Here is a 23,897-nt window from a genome sequence, read left to right as displayed (position 1 = left end):
AGGAAGCTTTCTCAAAGCCTAACTGAGTTAGCTTTGAGAAAGCTTCCTGACAGGAGGCGAAACGTCAGCGGTACGTTTCATACCAGCACGGTTGAGTAACAATTAACTTGGTTATTTATATTATTCTACCAACCGAATGAACTTATTCAACATTAAAATAGTGCGAAATTTTTGCACCGATCGCGGTGCAACGTCACAACACGAAAACACAATGTCAATGGCAATGTAAAAAAACAATGTATAACCAAAGGCGCTCCATCTAAGATTTTCTAAGTCGCTCCATCTACAGAGAATCTAACCAGAGAAATTTTATACATTGTTTTTACATTGTTTCTTGCATTGGTTAAACATTGGTTATAACAAGTGCCCAGCTAATGCCACCAAAGCATATATATAATATGATATAATGCATCGACAAGATACCGCTCCCAAGAAAGTCGCCCGCTGTCAAGAAACTCCTGATGTCGCAGGTAAGGTTTTCTGTGTATGTGTGTGTGTGCGTGTGCGTGTGCGTGCGTGTAGTGTATCTGTGTGTGTCTATGTGTGCGTGTGTGTGTATGGGTTTGTGTATGCGTGTGTGTGTATGCGTGTGTGTGGTGGGTGTGTGTGTTTATGCGCGCGGTGTGTGTGTGTGTGTGTGGGTGTGTGTGTTGTGAGTGTGTGTGAGTGTGTGTGTGTGTGTGTGCGTGTGCTGGCGTGCTGTAGTGTATCTGTGTGTGTCTATGTGTGCGTGTGTGTGTATGCGTGTGTGTGTGTGTGTGTGTGTGTGTGTGTATGTGTTTGTGTATGCGTGTGTGTGTTGTGTGTGTGTGTGTGTGTGTGTGTGTTGTGTGTGTGTGTGTGTGTGTGTTTATGGCGCGGTGCCGGGGGCGGCGTGTGGTGTGTGTGTGCGCAGCGCGCGCGTTTGTGTGTGTATGGTGTGTGATGGGGTGGTGTGTGGTGATACATGTGTGTGTATGTGTATGTATGTGTTGTGTGTGGTGTGTGTGCTGTGTGTGCTGCTGCTGTGTGGTGTGGCGCGTGTGTGTGTGTGTGTGTGTCATTGCAGGAAAAAAATACACCGGGGGCGCAGCGGGCGATTTCGCCCCCCGAAATGCCAAAAAGAGCCCCCCGAAAACATGATATCGGGGGCGACCCCAAAAGCAAAAGTCGCCCTGGAAATCGATTGTCCAGGTCGGCCCGCGCCTTGCCGCTCTCGCTTGGCCCTCTGCGCTAGCGGCAGCCGGTTTGAATTCATGGTAGGGCCTACGGCGTGTGGCTTATCAAGTGTTTACCATTTAAGCATGCATGTGTGTACTGTACTGTATTGGCATTCAATCAAGCGCGCGCGCGCCGCCCACGCGATATATATACGTCTGTGTGTGTCTGGGCGCGTGCTTGCGTGTGTGCCTGCGCGCGTGCGTTGCGTGCGTGCTCTGTGTGTGCCTGCGGGCGTGCTTGCATGTGTGCCTGCGCGCCGTGCGTGTGCCTGTGTGTGCCGGTGTGCCAGCGGGCGTGCTTGCGTGCATGTGTGCGCGTGCGTGCGTGCCTGCGCGCGTGCGTGCCTGCATGCGTGCGTGCGGGTGTGCCTGCGGGCGTGCCTACGTAGACCCGTAGGACCAACGAACCCGTAGGATTATAGAAACGGTAATCCATGGAAAATCCTAATGAAATTCACACGTATATTTTCCCTGCCGGCACACTCGTGTGTCATTCCCAACTGTAGCTTTTTCGCCAATTCCCCGAAAGAGTTTTGCTGTCGCTCTCTCATATAGTCCAGCAATGCTCAACCCTCTACATTTTTAGTAGTGATTAGTACCACGCTGAAACAATGGTGCCCCCCCCCCCCCGTACTTCAATCAATGCCGCCCCTGCCAGCAGGCACGTACGGCGAGCGTCGATGCTGCACAGCGCATACACACGTGCCTCGCGGGGCCGCTTTCTCAAACCCCCTGAGCTTCCGGGGCCCTTACGCGGGCCAGGACCCCAGCCGCAAGAGACTTCGCGTATAAACAATCGATCCTCCTCGCTCGTACAGGCAGACACTCCACTATTTGCGCTAGCCGTAATAGTTCTATGTTTAGCTTCACTATTCAAGGTGCATTTGTGGTTGTGACTTGTGTGTGCGTGCGTGAGTGCGTGCGTACGTGTGTGTGGTGTGCAGGGGCGTAAATCCCGGGGGGATGGGGGCGATGCATCCCCCCCCGCTCTTGAAGGAGGGGGGGATGGCCTGTACAAATATCCCGCCCTGAGATTCAAAAAAAAAGAGAAAAAAAGAATAGCCAAAAAGTATGATTGCAAACATACAAAAACACAAGAAATTGTGAGAAATTGCAATTCTTACCTGTGTTTTAATACATGTATTATTACTATCAAGAGTGGATAATAGAGAAGAGTTTGTCACGGTTTTAACAGCGTTTTGCATAGTTTTCAACTAGTAAATAATCTATCAATATGTGAATAAATATATTCAAACTTTACCTTGTTTTCATCTATGATTCTCCTTCGTTCATATGACACCACCAATTTACCTGAAAATCGTATGTGTTCTTCAAAAAGTTAGTTGAATACGACACGGTTTCCCACAGTTTTCACGCGCATGGATGCATCTCTCCGACCCAACTTGTGTTATGGGACTAGTTTCTATTGTCTATGACGCGAACTTTGGGGGTCGCTATGGGATATTAGGCATCGAATTGTATTCAGCGTGCACAGCGTTTCCAGCGTGCCTAAAAATAAATGACGCCTCACGCGCAGCTAGCTAGCAGCTGATTCTCTTACGGCCCCCAGCGTACGCATAAGACATAGAACACTAGTGCCATAACAAAGTTGGGTCGGAGAGATGCATCCATGGCGTGAAAACGTGGGAAACCGTGTCGTATTCAACTACATTTTTGAAGAACACATACGATTTTCAGGTAAATTGATGGTGTCATATGACGAAGGGAGAATCATAGATGAAAACAAGGTAAAGTTTGAATATATTTATTCACATATTGATAGATTATTTACCAGTTGAAAACTATGCAAACGCTGTTAAAACCGTGACATACTCTTCTCTATTATCCACTCTTGTTACTATAATATAGTAACCTAACTGTGTACGCTCTCTGAAAAGTCATGAAAAGTGTTTTGAATCCTTACTTGTAGGGTTGAGTCTAGGGTTGAGATAGTGTTATCAGACATGAGAATATAGGCCCACAGTATGCGCTCAGATTGCAGGAAAATGGCTTAAATATTTTCAAAATTTTCCGCGGGGGCATGCCCCACACCCCCCTAGCACTGGCATGCCTACGGCACGTGGGCCTGCCTGCGGCAGCAGCAAGTTAATTTCGCCCCCGGCTATCGCCCGATCATCCCCCCACTCCTCCGGTACGGATTTACGCCCTCTGGTGGTGTGTGTGCGCCCCCGCGCGTGTGTATTAGCACTGTGCTTGTTGGTGTACATTTGAGGAAACAGCCCTGGAAAAAAGTCGCCTGGAAGGTGGGAAAGAGCCCATGGAAAATGAAAAAAGTAGACCCCGAAATTTTTGGTGGGGTTTGGCCAAAAAAGCTAGCCCCGGAAAAAAATTAATTAATTTTCACTGGTGTGTGTGTATGTGTGTGTGTTGTGTCGCTCGTGTGTGTGTGTGTGTGTGCTGTGTGTGTGTGTGTGTGGTGTGTCACAGCCATACTGTTTTCTGTTGTAATACGTGTAGTATCCAAAATATGGCATCGAGGCCCACGGAATAGGGAGAGGGCTAACTTATTTAGAATTGGATGTTGGCTGAGGCAGTTAGATGTAAATTGCCTCAGCACTGTCCGCCAGTTACTACATGTAGGTCACTGAAGCTGATATTGCTCTCGTCGTACATAAACACTAGAAGCACGATGATGCCCAGATAGCAGGTAGATTTAATAGTGCTAACAACTGCATAGTGACTGCTAGGCCATCTTCAGCCATCACAGGAGAGCCCCTAGCTCGCGATCTCTTAAACCCAGTTAACTGAGGCACCTAGTTTGCCACTTAGGTGCGCGCTAGCTTACAGTTAGTGATGGGATACTCACTACATCCCCATCACTAGCTAGGGTTATGCCTGTACACTGATATAGTGCATTCACAATCATTTTCAGATTATTGAAATGCCCTAGGTACACTGACATCATACGCGACAGATATAATGAAACTCACTATTAGTTTACAAGAGTACACACAGCCGTTACAAAACTTAGGATATGGATAACATACAAAGCTAGGGACATTCACAAGTGGGTAGACTACCCTCCTGTCCTGGGTTTATCTGCCCCGTCTAATCTCGAACGCCGACTGAGTATTACTGGTTCGTGACGTTTACTCTTGAATTTCCTTGCTGGCAACCTTACTCCGGCGCGTACCGCGGTCTTGCCTGCGACTGGAGTCTTCCTCTCTGGATCACGGTCCGTCCGCTACTGGGAATCCTGGGGCGACGGTGCTCACCTTGATCGTTAGCTGGAGTACCATAGCAGCCTTCACAGAAGCCTGGTTGGATCCTCATCGCACAGCTGTCTCAATCCGCCCTGTAGTTAGCTCGCGCAGATGGCTGCGTTTCGCTCAGTAGGCCGCTGCTATTTTAGCTTTGAGAAAGCTTCCTGACAGGAGGCGAAACGTCAGCGGTACGTTTCATACCAGCACGGTTGAGTAACAATTAACTTGGTTATTTATATTTTAATGTTTTTAAAGGTGGAATGTGAAAAAAATGAAACTGAAAAAAAATACTTAGCCCATGCAACGTGTTAAGATCTGTAGAATGTTTCGACCAAGTTTGGAGAGGATCCGTTGAGCGGTGCGGAAACGTATAGCCGGACACACATACACACACACACAGAAAATCTCCAATTTATAGTAAGATGTGTCAGTGTGCGCGCAATGGCGGCGGCGACGTATGTTTACAGTTGAAACGCTTCAAGTGCCTGTGCCCTAGTAGTACTATAGCCCGCGTACAGACTACAGCGGCCTGCGGCAACTGTACGCGGGCTATAGTACTGCTGAGAGGGTCTATGTCCCCCAGGGTACTATCGGAGGGTACCCTGGGTACGGTTCGATATATTGGAACGTACTATCTAATATGCCGGACCGTACCTCGCCTACTCCACTAACGAGTCTAGGGAGTCGCCTACTCCCTAACCCTAACCGGGTAACCCTAACCCTAACCCTAACCATATCAGATAGTTACCAGGGTACGTTCCGATATATCGAACCGTACCCAGGGTACCCTCCGATAGTACCCTGAGGGATGAGCTATAGTACTAGAGCCAGGTCAAGTGTTGAAATACATAAAAAAGTTGGTAAGTTAGGCTAGGTTCCTTTCTACCGGCGTAGGGGAATAGGGCATAGTTAGGCACGAAGGGTCGTTTTTGTAACAGGTACTACAGATATGTACCCGAGGTAGTTTTAGGTTGTTTAGTATTAGGTTTATATTTTTATATGAGGTATGTTTAGGGTTAGAGTTAGGGTTAGGGTTAGTGTTAGGGTTATGGTACACTTCTGTAGTACAAGTCTGGTACACTTTGTGTATACATATATGTACCTCGGGTTCATATCTGTAGTACCTGTTACGACAACGACCCCTTGAGCCATAGTTAGGGTTCACTCACTTCACTGACACAGGTATCAGTATCGCTGTCAAATGGTTTCTAAGTGAGTATAATTACAGAACAACATTTTAGTATGGGTTTTACTTTTTGCAGTAGCTCGCATAAGTCGACACTTTTGGGACCAGCAGATTTGTGTCAACTTACGAAAATGAGTTTGGTCGACTTATACAATGTATGTTATGCGGGTATACATTGTATTAGCTGCCTTGCGATTGCTGCAACGAGTATGCATAATGAGCAAGTGAACGATATGAATGAAGCAATCACTGCGTACAGTCATGTACACCACATATATGCACACAGCAACAAGTCAAATGATGAGCGAGCTTGTCTGCGTTCACACAGTCACTGTGTACATCGTGTATCACATAACGCCATTCGTTGGCTGTACGTACTGTATTAGCAATCATGAGTATGCTCGCGCATGACTGCGTGTGTGCGTATGCAGGCACCTGTGTGTGTGTGTGTTTGTGTGTGTGTGTGTGTGCGTGCGTGCGTGCGTGCGTGCGTGCGCACGCATGATCTCTTGGTTGCGTCTCTGCTTTCTAGTGATATATATACATATACGTACATATATATTATGCACATTGCAGGACATTTGCGGTGCACGTCTGCCAAATTTTCTTGGAACACTTGCTGAAAAAAAGACGGTAAATCCGCGAGGCCATGCTATGGAATGAACTAGTTAGTACCGTATAGCAGAATTAATTTTCAGGGAGTCACACGGGCTCCTGCATATCCATATGTCAAATCAGGGAGTTCGACAGTAAATCAGGAAGTATTCGACTCGATCCGGACTCGCGTTAATTTCGCACTCTGCATTGGGCGTCATACACTATATACACTATATAATACACTGTATACAGTGGGGAATCTGGGGGCGTGCGAGCTGCGAGCTGGTAACTGTGCGTGTTTACTGCAGAATACATAGAAGTCCGTTTACTCGGTGTGATTTGTTTACCTGTACTTTGTTACATTACGCGTTTCGTGAGTAATCAAAGAGAGAAAGTCATTAATGAATGAGACTAGTTTATTGGCAACTGTGCAGCCATGCTGCTGACTGTGGCGCCATCTGTGGTTACAAACATTATAACATTGAGATGTTGTAATATCACAAATACAATATTGTCACATCCTCTCCTTTTTAAAACATGAGAAATGGTGCTTTTGGTAAACTGACCGAAAAGACTAAAATAGCCTAATACTGTGTAATATGAAAACACACATTGGCAAATCATACACAATATGGCCAAGATATGAATGACTATTCTGGACCTAAAAATGTACAATCATCAATCAAATGATCCTATAAAACAAAACTAACAAATAAGAATTATTTCACTCCAGCTTGGTCTACAACGGTGATGAATATTACTTTGTTTTACATCACAATGCATATCTATGTTCAATAACACATTCACAAAAACTACCAGTTGGTAAGAGAAATCTCACATGAGTTTAAACTACTCAAAACAACTCATCAGTGCATAGCCTGTGTAAAATAACTCCACAACCATGCAAATCTAAGATTGCACACCTCACAAAAACAAAATGTGCTTCCTTAAACACAAATACACATATATATGTCAAAAACAATATCAGACTAGCCGTACTTCAAATCATGAGATCCTAGTTCTTTAGCTATATCTACAACCGACAAATATTCCAATCGGTAATCCTTAATACTTTACTTTTTAACCAAAAATCATCCGCAAAGCAAATATGAAAAAGCTTCCCCTTTTCAGTTCGTACTTCCCCGCTTCAAGTAACGATTCTGTGTTGCATTTCTTATTTTATTAATACATAACAAAATCTTTCATCTTGTCTGGGAGATGTCGGTGTCTTCCTGAACGTCTCAATGAGTTCGACATATCAGGTGGCTTATCCCCTACATCTTCATGGACACAGTCTTGACCTTGTTGGTGATAATCATTAATAATATTGTGTGAAGTGGTGTCTCCAACAGGCTTGTCTGCCGGTAGGAGTGTACCTTGAGCATCTGTAGTCGGGTTGCATCCCTCAGGTCTGGGGCCAACTGGAGAGCTCTCTGGGTCAGGAGATTCTTTACTTGCTCGTAGATGTTCTCTATTGCGTCTGTACACCGCGCCATCAACATCCACTTCAAAGGACCTCTCATCCAAACGACGAAGTACCCTTCCTTTTTTCCAACGATCCTCTCCTGGTCGAAACGGCTTCATCCTGACAACGTCGCCTTGAACAAGTTCAGGCAGCTCCTTCGCATGCTTATCGAAGTATTTGGCCTGACGCTTCTTGTTAAGCTCGAGTTGTTGCATCTCGTGCTTAGTCTCGTGACTCCTCGGCTTCAGAAGTGAGGCCGTAGTTGGGACTCTTGTCTTAGTACGCCTTCCGAGGAATCTCTGTGAAGGGCTGGAGTCGACACCTTGCGTAGGAGTGTTCCTCAAATTCAGCAACGCGAGATGTAGATCTTCACCAGACCTCCGACATTTCTTCATGACTTTCTTCGCTGATTTGACTGCCGACTCAACATGCCCATTCGCTTTGCTATTATAGGGTGAGATGGTTTGGTGTTTAATATTCAACTTCTTTATGAAGCTTGCAAACTCTCTTGATGAGAACGGATGTCCATTATCGCTTACCATCTCATCCGGGATTCCATACCCAGCAAAATGGTTGGTCAACTTGTTGATCACACTCTTCGCAGTCGACTTATACAATCGATCAACTTCCCAGAAGTTAGATCTATAGCAAACTGTCACTAAGTACTCTTCACCCTCCAAAAACAAGATCAACTCCGATCTTCTCCCATGGCCGGTTTGGGTACCTCATGTGACATCAGAGGCTGTTGAGGTTGGGCATTTGAGTAATCCATGCATGTTGCGCATGTCTGAATCCATTCGGTTATTTCTTGGGTCATCTGCAGCCAATAGACATATTCCCGTGCTCGTCTGAGAGTCGCTTCCACTCCACTATGGCCTATATGGAGATCAGTCTTGATATCTCTTCTCATTGCCATGAGGAACTACAAGTTGCTCTCCTCGGAAAATTAAGCCATCAACTACAGTGAGCTCATCTCTCAGGTTGAAATATGGTATCACGTGTGGTGACAGCTGTGCCTTACCCTCAGGCCATTCAGTCATGATAGTACTCTTCAATGCTTGTAAGCCCTCATCCTCACACGTGTGCTTTCTCATCTTGAGAATATCTTCTTCTGGCAGAGAACTAACTGCATTTACCAGCTCGATGTCTTTCTGGCCGTCATGGGACTTCAGGAAAGACCGACTTAGGGGATCTGCCAAGTGGTTCTCTTTCCCCTTGATGTACTGGACATCAACATCATAGTATGCTAGCCGTTTTGGTGCTCTATCCATCGGCTTTCTTGTGATGCTGTGGAGAGGCATGTGGTCTGAGAAGACTGTTACCTTGCGACCGAAAGTGAACTGATTCCACTTTTCAAGGGCGTACACTATGGCTAGCAACGCTTTTTCTATGACAGAGTAGCGAAGTTCTGCGTCTCGCAATGCTCTACTGGCATACGCTACCGGCTTGCCATATTGAGTCATAACAGCACCCAGTCCCCTTGCATTAGCATCAGTGTGAAGTGGTTTTGTCTGGTCGTAGTACATCAATATTGGCGCTTCAGTCATAAGCTGCTTCAGCTCCTGCATTGCCATATCATGGTTGGCATCCCAAGTCCATTCAGCATTCTTACGGGAGAGTTCGTTCAACGGTTGCATCACATCTGCCAATCTTGGAAGAAACCGGGATAGGTAATTTACCATTCCTCGAAGTCGATCAATATCATCTTTGTTCTGTGGTGACTCCATACGAAGTATGGCCTCAGTTTTCGATGGATCTACCTTCAACCCATTGCGTGAGATGACATGACCCAGGAAATGGATCTCGGCTAGTCGGAACTGACACTTGTCCCTGTTGAGTACGACTCGAATCTCCCGACACCTTCGAAGTAGGCTGCAAAGACGACTATCATGCTTCTTCACATCAAAATGGGAGCCTCGTGTATGTGGAAATGGAGCTGGACTTGTATCTTGTAACATGGACTTGTCCCTGTTGAGTACGACTCCAATCTCCCGATACCTTCGAAGTAGGCTGCAAAGACGACTATCATGCTCCTTCACATCAGCGCCCCAGACGATGTCATCTGCAACACAACGTACGCCATCCAAGCCATCAAGCGCTTGATGCAGATGCCTCTGGAACACCTCACCGCTAATATTTAGGCCAAATGGGAGCCTCTTGTATTTTTATCTTCCCCACGGCGTAGCAAATGTCGTTGGCAAGCTTGACTCTTCATCTAGAAGACAGTGAAGATACCCATCCTTCAAATCACAGATGGAAAAAACCCTTTGCCTGTGACAGCTGGGGTAGGATGTCATCTAGCACTGGCAATGAGTAGTGCTCTCTCATATGCACTTGATTCAAAGGTCGAGGATCTAGACAGAGACGCACCTTCCCAGACTTCTTCTGGACTATGACCATTTGGTTCATTCAATCGGTGGGTTCTGTCACTTCTGAGATAATCCCTCGGCTCACCAACTCATCCAGTTCCGCTTACACTTTGTTCCTAAGTGCTTCCAGAACTACCATAGCTGGTCTTACTGTTGGTCTTGCATCCTGTCAGGGTCAAATGGATCTTCTTTCCCTGCAAACTGCCAACCTTTGAGCAATCAAACACCTCAGGATATTCATCCATCACATCTTGAGAGTACACTAAGTTCACTGTCTTAAAGTTCTCATAGTGGACAGTGAGAAGCTTCATCTGTTCTGCTGCATGCCCAGGAGAAGAGGTGTCAATACATCTTCTCTGACTACAATGCAATGTATCTTGTACTTCTTGCCAGTCTTGTCATTCTTCACTCTGATTTTGGCTCGCCCCAGAGCTGGAGGGGTTGAGCCATTATACATCTTCAAGATAATTCTCTGTCTGACAATATCTGCATCAGAAACCATTCCTCTGGGGACCACATTTACGCTGGCTCCAGAGTCTATTTGAAACATCTCTTTCGTGGTTCCCACTCTCAGCGAAACATAAAGTCCTTTCTTGGGCTTCGTTTCTGTGGCATATACTTCAATGCACCTGATGGACTCAGTATCTGATGAAGATTGACTGGAATGTTCTTCACATACTTTATATAGTTTACCCGGATTGTAACGTAGATGTTCTCTATTGCGTCTGTACACCGCACCTCTTTTGCCTACAGCAAACCGCGAAGTGATTTTTTGTGTGGCATTTATTGCACTCTTTCCCGGACACATGCTGGACACACTTCCTTCTTAGCGTTGTGTGTCTGGGCACAGAACTTGCAGTTCACTTGTCTCATCTTAGGCGACTTGTGTTTCTTGAGTCTTTTTTATCTGACCCTTTTTCTTGAACCTTTCTACCTTATGTATCACCGGTTCGTCTCCAATCATCTGCAACTGCGTACATGCCTGTTCAAAAGACTTGCAGATATCTACAGCATCTGGGAGCTTCAAGTCTCTTTTGAAAAAGCCTTTTCCTTGTGGCAGAATCAGAAATGCCAAGTATGATACGGTCACAAATCAGACTATCTTGAAGACATGTACAAAAATTACGAGTCTTCGCCAGCTCTCTCAACTCTGCTACATAAGCCTCAATGCTCTCTCCTGGACATTGATCCAGCTTGTTGAAAATGAAGCGTTCGTATGTCTCATTCATCTGACCCACAATCAGTTCTGACACTTTTTTAATGATAAGCTCTATATCTTCACCCTGTGCATACGTTCGGCTGTTGAATACCTTTAATCCTTCCGATCCTAATGTATGCAACAAAACTGCGTTCTGGTATTCTTTAGGCTTCTTAGATAATTCAGTGATAATAGCGTAGTTGCTAAACATTTGCTTAAAAATTTTCCATTCATCAACCCTATCCTCCTTTACTCTAAGAGGAGGTGGTGGAGTAACATAAACGTTATTGGGTGGTGCCTGTGCCATATTGCTTCACACCAAATGCTCTAGAACTACATGTAATAGTAATGCATACACAGTTAACAGTCATGAAACAATGGTTAAACAAACATTAATGCATAACACATGCACTAATAGAGGGACATCATGTGCTGCTCATTACTGTGGACATTGTTCATGTACATGTATGACAACAATTATCAGGCACATATCTTGACACATTGTGTAACAGTGCGAATAATATACACACCGAAACTACACGTATGCTTGTTTACAAGTATCTCTGCAAAACCATGCATTGTAAATATACATGGCAAAGAATGTGCAATACCAATTTACAGCAGCCAACGGCAACTATAGCATAGGTAACTACGTTCTAGTTCCTTTCAAACTATTTATGATGTCTCGCCGGATCACAAAAGTCACTTAAACCGTTCATTCAGTAGGAGAAGTCACTTGCTCTCAGCTTCAGGCACTCTCCACAAGGTAGACGATGAACGATTAACAAGTACTTCAAACAGTCAAACCGTTCATTAGCAGATGCAGTCACTTGCACTCCGCGTCTCATCCTTCATTCACTTTACTCGAAGATGAAATGAACCGGTGCTCGACGCCAACGATGAATAGTACCTGCTACCAACTGCTAAGTCAAGTCCTATTTCTGTACCTGCTCCGCGGCGAATCTCGATCATGCAGCTCTACACAGGCGTCGCGAGTGGGAGTGACGTCTTGAGAGAGAGTCTTCCCACTCTTCGCACGCCAGTTTTGGTCAGCGGATGCCCAATCCAACATTGGCATTTGGACTCCCTGCTTCGCCATTACTGCACGGCCGCCTGCTTGCTGCTGCTGCTGTATGTACCGCCAGCTGATCCGGGAGAACAAGGGAATTTTGGCGGGGGTGCACTCCAGTGCATTTCTCCTTACTTTACTCACGTCCATCCAGCATGAATCCTTTATTCGAGGTCCATTATCCATACATATGTGTTTGTACGTGTACCTAATCCATCTAAACATAACACTGTGCAGTGTATTGCATTATATAAATGTGTAGGCCTATGTTAAAAAAAACTCACTTAAGTATGCACCAGAAATTGGATCCACAATTTCAAGCTGAAAAATGCAAAAGCTCCCTGGTGTGGGAGGTGGTTGCCATCTTCCCACACCCTCCTCCCGCTCAGTTGCCCAACTCCCTGACATAATCCCACTCATAACTCTAACTCAATGTTGGCAGCCCTGTGGGTAGAAGAATGTATAGCACGCAGGAGTACTAGTTGTGTGGTGGCCCGACCAGGCTCTACGACTATTTCATGTCGTAAGACTGTTTCTCACCACGTGAAAAGCGTTGTAGCTAGTGGCAATTACCATATGGCTGAAACACACCGTACTTGTGTCCCGAACAGACACTTTGGCAAGTTCACTGTCAAGTTGGTCGGCATCATGTAACGCGAAGAGAGTAATCGTGCTGTTCGATGTCCTTTCTGTCTATGTAGATATCATCTTGGATGACCAAGTTATCCACAAATTGCACCAGTGATATTCGTTTGGGAAATCTTCGGCAGAACATGACATTTGGTCAAAATTTTGCCTTTTGTAAATAGTGCATTGTGAGTGGAGAGAATTGTAACATGCGAAGGCATGGGGTAGTATTGTCTCATAATGACTTTGTTTTAGGTCTAGCTTATTGATCGTTTTGCATCCATTTATGTCTTCAATAACGTATTCTATGGTCGGGGTAATGTGGCGCTCGTGTGTGATAGCTATTGTTTTTCTCAGTTTTAATGACAACACATAATCACATGATCACATGAACAGTTGGAATTAGAAATGTTATTATACCAATACTTCCTCGTACAGTGTTCGCTTATGCAAAGAACTATCCTAGTACTTTTTAACTGCACTAGATCACTAACTGTTTTTCATATACTTTTAGGTTTCCAAAAAAATCTGTAGTGACCAAGTAGCCACTTCTCATATACGGCTGACGAGTTCCATCTAAAGACGAAACATATCAAGGGCATTGTGCAAATTTTCAATGGCATCTGTTGGCATTAAGATTGCTCGAAGCACAAGTAATTTGTGTGATATGGTACGTGCAGTTACTGAGCTAAGTCTATGCAATGTGCAATAATAGACCTGCTATCTGAGCGATAAAATAACTCCAATTCTATACTAATATTATGTTATTTTGCAGACAAATAGCTACAAAACCAACTCGACTCCACGTGGATATTGCTTGATCATTAATAATGAAGAATTCAAGGGCTTGAACCCCCGGAAAGGATCGCAGAAAGATGTAGAGACTTTGCGTCAACTATTTACAGAGCTTGGCTATGAGATGTGGGATACACAAGCAAACACAAGTAATTTGACTGCGCAGGTAACCGACAAGTTGTTACTATATTTTCTACTAACAACCAAACAAAGCATACTCAAGGACTGCTGAAGTTATTTAAGCCAAAGCACAATTTAGTGACGTTCTTGACATGGCAAAGATATTACAGATACAATAAACTAAGCTGTTATTTTATTTTGCTATAATTAAACAATGGCTTCAGGCAAGAGGTCATATATTTTTGCTTTTAGCTATTTTTTATTTTATTAAATTTATAAGCATATCAGCATGTTGGTTTAGGAGCAAACTGCCTGAGTGGAAAATAAGCTGGCCAGCGACTAGATGGCCGACTTCACCAAGGAATGACTTGCGGAAGTGATTGGTTTTTGTTCTTGTAGGAAATAAAAGATGTTGTACAAAATTTTGCTGCTAGTGACAAACACAACAGTGTCGACTCGAGCATTGTTGCCATCTTAAGCCATGGTGGTGCGGAAGACGTGATATTTGGAGCAGACGACGAAGAGCTTTCATTTTCTGATGACATTCTTCATCTATTCGAAGGTAAAAAAATTTAATCTACCCTCTTTTAGTAGAGGGTTACAGGGTTCTCCCCAGGATGAAATTCAAACAGGGGGAGGGGAGGGGACGTGGGGAAACTAGGGGGGTCCGGGGGGGCGTGTTTTTTTACCGTACTACTAATTAATGCGTAAAATCGTCACGACACCACAGACGGTATTTGGGGTTCTTGTATATATAAGATAGCCGAATCGGTGTACAGTTAGTGTTGGGTGTGGGACAGGTTGACTGGTTGTACTTGTGTATTGTGTGCAGTGCATGCACGGCACGGTAAAAATACACGCGCCGGGTGTCCTGGTCGAATGGGAATTCTTGACGATCGATTCCCACGCTGGCAAACTTTTATTGTGGTGGAATTTAATCGGGGCGGAGGTAATTTAAACGGGGCGCAAGGATTGAAACAGGGGGGAGTTTTCCCAAACGTGGCGCGCGCCCCGTTTGCGCAACGTAGGGAGAACCCTGGGTTACATAGTTGTAATATAAAGCGATCACAAATAAAAGGTTACGTGTTTTCCGTGCTCTTTGGCAGGACACAATGCACCGGGTCTAATGCAGAAACCCAAGTTGTTCATTCTTCAAGCGTGTCGTGGAGGTATGACGTATATAGGAATGCATGCTGAGTTGCTTGCACATGTACATGCAATATTACCTATAGTATCGACAAATTACCGTCTAAAAAGGTCAATTTGTGATAGCTTTATTTTGTAGATGTTGTCCTAGTTTCTAACAACTTCTTGCCATATTTATTAATATACTTTCTAATATGTTAATTTTCCCAAACACGACAATTCCACATTCATTTATTAGGTTCTCAATAGCTTTATGGTTGCTAATAAAAACAATTTAAAATTTGGCGAATGATATAAAAAATAAATTACCTACTATTAGGCCTATATAAGTAAAGGTCTGTAGTGCCTATCATAAATATGAACAAAACACCATTTGGTTAATTTCTTGCTCTGGGTCTTGCTTTATAACAGTTGGCTCATGAATATATATATAAGTAAACGCTACAATTATTGTGACTTTAAAAGCTCTGTGTATGTGCATGATAAGATTGAACACTTGCGTGGTTTGTATTTCATTTAGACCGTCGGCATAAAGGGATTCGCCTAAGCCCTCAATCGAGGGATGTGCATGGAGGCAATGATCAGCCGGAAGAGTCGAGTGAAAAGTTTGCGGCAGACTCAGCACCCCCTGCAGCTTCATTCATGCCATCTTTGCATATTCAGCCTGAATCTAGTAAACCACGCAAAACTCCAAAGAAGACAAAACTGTTACCAAACTTGAGTGATTATATAGTATTTCGTCCAACAACTCCAGGTAAGTTTCTAATTAAAATAACCATAAGTAAATAGTGTTCACCCCTGCACAATTAGGAGAAGGAGATCGGGAGCCATTCACAAATATCAATGTCATCATAAGCATACAACCCGTTCTCTGAAGGAGAAAGGGGTCCACAGTCCTTGTACACTCTACATGTAAATAAATCTTGATTCTACCTTATTGAAAGGCATTCTCTGCTTCAGAAGTCCACAGAAAAGGTATGTCCTTATGGGGAAGCATTTTAGCAATGTAGTAGGTATATTATGCGCGTTGCCTTATTGGGTGGTGTTATGGACCTCGCCTGCCCAATGGCGCACCATTCACATTATGCGTTGCCTTATTGGCTGGTGTTAATAGTTGGGTGTATTCAGGGAATCGTTTCTCCTCTCATTCTCACGTTCACTTTCTCTTAGGGTCTAGTCACACATTCAGGATTTCTACTGCCGTCCTTGATAGGACCATTCCCGATTAAAATTTGTCAAAAATCTGATGAAGATCCTGTGATTTGTGGCGGGAAATTCAAACTTTATTAAAAATTTGTAAAAACATTTATTTAATCACGAAAACAATCAGATAGTGTTCAGGAAGCGTCACGATTCAGCCGTTTCCAGACGAATTCGTCCCGATTCTCCAGTTCTCAATCCGATTCTGATCTGATTTGTATCTTTCGCATGGTAAAAAATGACCAAATCTGTCCGGACAGCGTCCCGATTCTCCCAAATGCGATCCGACAGAGATCAGACAGTGACCCGACACAATCTGGACTCAATCGGCAAGAAACTGCAATGAAAAATTTCTCCAGATCATGCCCGTTCATCACGACAGCATCTCGATCCACAGGACACCATCCAGACAACACAGGACATTGTTACGATTTTGATCGGATACAGCAGAATCTGTCACGACATAGTCACGATTGTAATCCGACTAGACAAAATCGGTTGAGTTTTCCGAATGTTACGGGACGCACCTAACTGTCGGGAGTGCTTGGCCGACCTCTCCGGACCATTCCCGACCCGTAGGACTCGGTTACGAACGTATTTGACTGCGTTCAGACAATGATAGGACATTCCAGATCGTTGAGGATAGTAATCAGACTTTTTCAGTTTTCGTCTCGTAGCGCTGTCTGATCTCAAACGAGAGCCATAATCGGCACTGTGTGAACGCCGCATTAGGACGCGTTTGTTTGGGACAAATCAGTCTGATCGAGATCATGTGATCCTGATCCGACCAAACAAACGCAAAACTCACTTTCACCGGTTCACGATTTGCTGTGACCTATCACGGGATGGTTCATAACAATGAACAAGCTGTGATTGGCTGAGGTGCGGGCTGCCATATTGGATCTCGTTCGAATCCGCCTCGCTAGCAGGGTCGGGTTCGGTGGATCGAGATAAAGTGATCTGACCAAACAAATAGTCAGATCAACGAATCCGTTAGATCGAGATCCGTGGATCTGACCAAACAAACGCGCCCTTAATATCCCGGTTGCCACCCTTTCTTACTGTCCCCGTCTTGTCTGAGAACGAGTTTCCGCGCCCTTAAGGACGTTGCTAATGTGTTTTGCAACGCCTGCGTGATACCGTTCCCTTGCCCTACTCTGTCGACCCTGCATTTCTATTGTCTATTAATGTAGTCCGATTCCCTATGTCTCTATTCCTATGACGAAACACCGTATTACACTACATGCTGTGGTTTCGATGTTTTAGTTCTGATGTTGTTAGGGCTCTCCTGTTTTGGTCCACATAGTAATAATTGAATCTCCACTAATCAGTATTTCGGCACCTACGAAATTCTAGCAAAAGCTGTGGCCAATCTCAAGATGAAGATGGTTGTGTGGCGTTATTTTACTGCCGCGCTGTAGTGTAATAGAAAAGTAAACTGGTAGAGTACCCAATTTTCTGAGATATACCCATCCTATTAAAAGGCTTCTCTTAATTTGTCTTTATTTTTACAACGTCACAGGTCATTTCATGTAGAAGCAGGCAAGGCATTGTCGCATTGACACAGTATTCTGTCTGCACTACCATTATACAATTATGAATGGGAAATATAACGTATACATTTAACGGTGACCCGTCAAAACCTGGACCGTCAGAACTTGGACCGTCAAAATTTGGACCGTCAAAACCTGGACCGTCAAAACCTGGACCGTCAGAACCTGGTTTAGGGTTAGGGTTAGGGTTAGGGTTTACTCAAAATTTCAGTGAAACATATCTAAATTCAATTGCCCCCCCCCGAGTTATAGAGTCGATGAGTAAGCACGTACATTGTTCATCATAGGATAGTCAGTTGATGGCCTATTTAATTATCTATTTATTTAGCATAAATATAGCAAAACACGGAGACACATCTACAAACGACAAAAAAAATAAATACACATTCAGAAGTAAAATGGACAGACTGCACGCTTTATAAACATTTTCCCTGTGACAACATGGACGGTCCAGGTTTTGACGGTCCAGATTTTGACGGTCCAGGTTTTGACGGTCCAGGTTTTGACGGTCCAGGTTTTGACGGTCCAGGTTCTGACGGTCCAGGTTTTGACAGGGAGCCACATTTAACGGTGGATCATAGCAACCAACGGGAATATGTAATACACATCACAGAAAGGTCCTGGGCCTTGTATTCGTGAACTGTTGTTATTGAACTTCATCACATAAAAATCTTAATACTTTTTATGTTTGATCGCAGGTGTAGCAGCAATGCGACACCCAGAAAAAGGCTCTTGGTTCATCAATGTTCTGGCTGAGGTGTTTGCGGCAGAAGCATACTGGAGTAACCTGGATGACCTTGCTCACAAGGTTTAAAATTATTAGCTCATCTGACGAAGTCAGATGCTGCTTGTAGAATCGCATGTGCGTTCGTCCGTGATCCGTGTGTCCGTGTGTCTGTCAACAGTTTGGCACAAATCTTAACCGCTCGACGTACGGTCACGATATTCGGGACGTCGGGGGGGATCGTGAAAAGGACTCGGGATGACCAATTTGGGGGTCAAAAGGCAAGATGTGTCAACGGAGGGGGAATATTTCCCCCTTAAGTTAAGGTATAGGAGGAAATACGGAATTGCGGCACAAATCTGAACGGCTCGACCTATGCTCTTAATATTCGGTGTATAGTGTGATGGGCAGGAAACCCATCACCAGTGCGAAATTTGAGGTCAAAGGCACAGGTCAAAGGGCAGTGGGGGAAAGGTCAGATATCAGACATTTTCTGAGGACATGGCCTAATGGACAGAGTAAAAACCTTTTTTGTTTCAGCGCTGACCTACCATTTTTATTACTTTATTGAAAGGACCATGAAATGTGCTTTCCACTGACGTGCGAAGAGTAAGTGTCTGATAACCTTTTGACCCTCAAGCGGAGGGTTAAACATGGATTTGTTGACGGTTAACAAAGGACTGAACTGTGTTTGATAGTACTTGTATGATCGTGAAAGACTTAAATTTCACAGTGAAATTCTGCATGCAAAACTTACTTGAACAACGTTTACGCGCCTTAAATCATATATGAACTTCATTCTTTATATGAGATTCTGTACGTTGGGAATACAATGTCAATACCACTTACGCAAACGTCTGTTTTTGATTAAGGCCAACTATAAATAGGCATACCTCGCAGATGGGTGGCTGATAGTATCACAGCATGGGCTAAACCATTGCTAAAGGAAGGTAGCAACTAGTTCGGATTATCTATTCCCTGCACCTAGTCAGTATGCACGCCATCTATCAGAACAGAGTGAGAAGAATGTCCCGGCAGGATAGGTCAAATGGGCTAGAAAGATGTGCTCAAAAGTGCAGAAAGAATTACTTTCTTAACTTCGGTTTAACCAATCTTGAGATAAGTAATTGCAGAAATGAATCGTCAAACCTACCAATGAAAATTTGCCAGTTTTGTACTGTCCTTGGCATGGCTCTCTCAGTTGACGTTACAGTAGTGTGCAATGTCGGGATATGGTGGAGCATTCTGGCTTGTGGACGCTGCAGAGCCCGATGGTTGACTTTCAGTCGAAACGTGTTGATCCTCCCCGACATTGAAGAAATCTGTACGTTATACGTGCATCTGCCTTACCTCTGCCCGCCATCTTCGTTGAAAGTTTGGACGCTGCGCGGCGAAATCGGAATGTACATTTCAATCGATGACGTAACTGATACATTAGCGCGCAGCGTGGGTGTTACTTGTTTATAAACAATTTAGTCCCTCTCCCTCTCTCTCTCTCTCTCTCTCTCTCTCTCGCTCTCTCTGCAATAAAAAAAATGTTTGCTGAAATGATGTGTACGCAACTGCGTATCTGCATATCTGCGCCTAACAAAGATGTCACTACGCACGACTGAAATGTTACGTATCTAACCGTAGCAACAGACCTCAGATGAGCCCAGTCGCTCTGCGGCTCTTGTTTTATTATATCAAACGCCCTTCAGAAAAATAATGCGCCCAACGTTTTGGAATGTGTAATAATATAAGTGTGATGAAGTGCAACTTGGATAATTAGTTAGCTTAATTACACTATTACAAAACATTGTTCCCATAAACCACCATGTTTGTACATGTGGCATGTCTAAAGTCAGAGTTCATCAAGCTCGTGTTTATTGAAGTGAAGATGTGAAATTGTAAATTTAACATGGATTTCTCATACATTTGCCAATAAAGGTGAACACCAAAATGTCAGCGAAACAAGGAAAAGAAGTGGTTAGGAATGCAATTACAAAGAAGGAGCAAGCCGAATATCGGAAGCAGATGTCAGTGTGTGATTATTCTCTACAAAAAGACTTCAACTTCAATCCACCTCCTGTAAGTATAGTATTAGTTATGGTATAATCATTGATGAAGTTTTTGTTTCAAAATTCTAGCCAGCTAAGAAGTAGCTATAGTTGTATTACTTACAGTTAAATTCAATATTTATGTAGAACTGCACAATAAACCTATGAATAATGAATAAGTCAATGTACATCAAATTGTGTGTAATTAAACATGGAGTGTGATTTTTGAGTGTATAGTACATGCCATCTTGCAATGTTTGAACAACTAAAAATTATGAGCAGCAAATATTATGAATGATAGCATTGAGATAAATATTTGGGACAAATAAATATCCAGCGTGCTTTCCTGGTTTGTTTATTATTTGTAGCAATACAAACTCTTCAATCACCACTCTTATGAAATATAATATACTAACATTAGTCTCTTTTAAATGATTCCATTGTTTATATTGTGTTATAGAATCTCGTCTTTTATGGTGAAGGACGTTAGTGAAATGTGTTCATTTTTCAATGACTTTAGCTAACCGAGGTTGTTGGATGGGGCATTACATTGGCGTACTGGTACTGGTCTGGATTCCTGGATTTAATTAAGGATGACTTATCGAGCAAGTTGGAGGCATGGAACAATAAAGAGATGGCTGGTGCCACAGTGATGCCACAGCTCTTAATGCTCTACTCACAGAGCTGTCGATTATCGGAAGAGACTACAAGGCAAATGACAAAGCTGTTGGAGTCAGACACTGAAAAGAAGACCGTTCTCATAACAATGAAGAACCTGTGCGGTGTACGACAGAAAAAGTATTTTGTTTCTCTTAATAAACGTAGGTGTAGTCGCAAAGACTACTACATTTCTTGTGACTATCCCACCTGTTTGAAAGGGTTACAGCTTACAGACACCGATCGTGAGCAGAGAAACAATGAGCTGAATTGGTTTCATATCACGTTGCAGCAAATCCTATCCAAGAGGTTTTTCCAAGGGAAATGTCCCTTTGTACTAGTTCCATTTGATGACAAGAAACCAAATGCTGTAGATGCTACAGTGAAGGAAGTGACTAAGCTATGGCGAGAAGACAAAATACATGGATTTCAACTGGAGGATAGCAAACCGGAGTGGCTGAAAATGTCTGCTTCACTGCTTGGTAAAGAGTTAACATTTCAAAGTTGGATGCCTATAGGCATTTTGCTTGCGCAGCGATGGGCAGACCTGTATTTCAGAAATTATGGCCCAGAGTTGAGAAAAACTGTCACAAACTTTCTTAGCACGCGGCACGAGGCTCAGGTCCTTCTTGACGATGATGATGACAATGATGATGATGATAGTGGTCACGATATTCATGAAACTAGTGACTCTGAGAGGGTTCACCAAGGCGATGGTGATACTGAAATTGACGCTAGTAAAATGGACTGGCCGGCAAGCAGTACCGATTCTTTTCCAGTAAGAAAACTCCTAGTGCTGTTGCCCAGGACGTGCAAAACGTTCGAATGTGTATCTGACGATGAGAAATCAGTTGTAGCTGAGAAAGACATGGATCACTTTCCTGATAGCACAAAAGGCATAGGTGAACGGCTAGTAGGGAAAAGCACAGTTTACAAGCTAGAAAGTGTATTTTTCCTGGCAGAGTACGCAACCCCACTGCGTTGCCTGCGCCTCATGATGAACGATGGTATAATAACAGAGCAGTTAATGGATGATTACTATCGCCAGTTTTGTAGCCACTTAGAATTATGGTTGCAAAGATATCGATCATTAAAAGAGAGTTTCAGCCTTGTGCAGTATGATGATAGAGGTAGGAACCAAGCACTGCTGTATGCTCTAAAGGTGCATCTAACGCATCATCAACTATAGTTCCTTAATTATTACAGGGATATGTTGATGGTCTTCAATCGTATTACTGACCTGAGGGCTATTATATCGCAGTAGTGTCGCTGGTATTCAGCAATATTGATATCTGATAGATATCTCATAAATATCTCCAGAAGTACATTGAAGTGCCTTTCGTTAATAATTTGAATATTGGATAAGCAAATAGGTACAATGCAAGTATATATAAATCGTATATATAATCAAACGTGGATTTCGGTGGTTGACTGCTGTATTTAAATTGCACGGTAGATGGACCTTAATTTTAACATGATTATGTATTTGTTACGCGCATGATTTCATGTTTGCTACATTTGAAACATAAAAATTCTACATAAAACATCAATATCGTTGGTAAAATGTGTGCTAGTCAAATGCCCATTTTTTCGTTTTCTAGCAGTTTGAAATGACTATCGAAGTGAGTGTAAAACGTTCTATCTATTAATAAGTGAAGCTCATGACCTCATGACCTTCAACAGGAAGTAGTACTATGATTTATTTACTGTTTCAGAAAATAAACGTAGTTCGATCAATATAGAAATTAATATGATTAAAAAGCCAAATCTTTGTAAAAGATTTGGTCAAATTATACAATAATTTGTAGACTCCCTATCAGCTGGTTAAAAAGCCAGTGTATTAGAGCTTGGTCGATTTTCTATTGATTAGTTGCAATGTATACTAAGGGTTCATTGAAGTTATAATAAAACCAACCAATAACAAACAAAATTGTTTGCTTTTCTTGGATTGTTATCAATGTATCGTGATTTGATTATTGATGTATTTGGAGATATCATGTAAGCATAAGAACTCTGGGCCGTAATTAGAAAGATTGTTAATAGTTAATTATGACGTTATAAGTGTAAAATGTCCCGACTTTTGTGTAATTTCACTTCAAAAGTTATAGTATTTTATACGCATGATTTCATAACTTCTTGATCTTTCTTACACCGGCCGCACGGTCAATATATACGTTTCGTAACCTTTTATCAGTGCCTGTATTTTCATCACTATTGTGGCTGTATGTCATGCCTGATGACAATGCTTATGTAAATGAGATGTAAATGAGACCATTCTACATTCAATTACCTATACACATGATTTTTAAGCATTTATTCTATAAAAGGGTGGATGTTTCACGTGTTCAAAAGAAGCACGTTGAAAACATGTGTACTGGAGTAGTAGTGTGGCTATATTTTATGTAAGAGAATATTTTAATGTTTGGTATATTTGGAGAAAAACGGTCACGTTCACAATGTTTGAATATGCGCTGCTTCTGTTAATTTTCGATTGTTAAAATGTCGATTTTTTATGAAAAATATAGGTACTACGGGCTTTGGCCTGATGGGACGTACGTACCATGGTAGCAGGAGTTAATAATAGAGATCTAGAGATTTCGAGAGATTTAGATTAATAGAGTTCTCTATTATTCACTCTTGATGGTAGTAATAGGGAAGAGAACCGTGCCATTGTGTTACGCACTGCTACTTGCTACCAGCTACCTGCAGACTATACTATATATGAGCCT

The 23,897-nt window shown here is 43.1% G+C and overlaps 1 protein-coding gene across 2 annotated transcripts in view; it reads left to right on the top strand.

Moving 5' to 3' along the window:
* The window catches only part of LOC106811066, a 23,734-nt gene extending 636 nt beyond the window's left edge, over positions 1-23,098 (top strand). For both annotated transcript variants that reach the window (XM_014814592.1, XM_014814591.1), the window contains exons 2-9: positions 13,449-13,604; positions 13,710-13,895; positions 14,249-14,411; positions 14,956-15,018; positions 15,516-15,749; positions 18,447-18,556; positions 20,402-20,542; positions 21,032-23,098. In XM_014814592.1, the coding sequence (XP_014670078.1) occupies positions 13,551-13,604; positions 13,710-13,895; positions 14,249-14,411; positions 14,956-15,018; positions 15,516-15,749; positions 18,447-18,556; positions 20,402-20,542; positions 21,032-22,357 (2,277 nt within the window). In that variant the 5' untranslated portion in view covers positions 13,449-13,550 and the 3' untranslated portion in view covers positions 22,358-23,098. The remainder of the gene's footprint in view (positions 1-13,448; positions 13,605-13,709; positions 13,896-14,248; positions 14,412-14,955; positions 15,019-15,515; positions 15,750-18,446; positions 18,557-20,401; positions 20,543-21,031) is intronic.
* The last annotated feature ends 799 nt before the right edge of the window (positions 23,099-23,897 follow it).

This window comes from Priapulus caudatus, unplaced genomic scaffold (genome assembly GCF_000485595.1).
Source record: "Priapulus caudatus unplaced genomic scaffold, Priapulus_caudatus-5.0.1 Scaffold501, whole genome shotgun sequence".
In the NCBI taxonomy this organism is placed as follows: domain Eukaryota; kingdom Metazoa; phylum Priapulida; class Priapulimorpha; order Priapulimorphida; family Priapulidae; genus Priapulus; species Priapulus caudatus.
The sequence above is the reverse complement of the archived record's forward strand: the minus strand, read 5'-3'. Positions and strand labels throughout refer to the sequence as shown.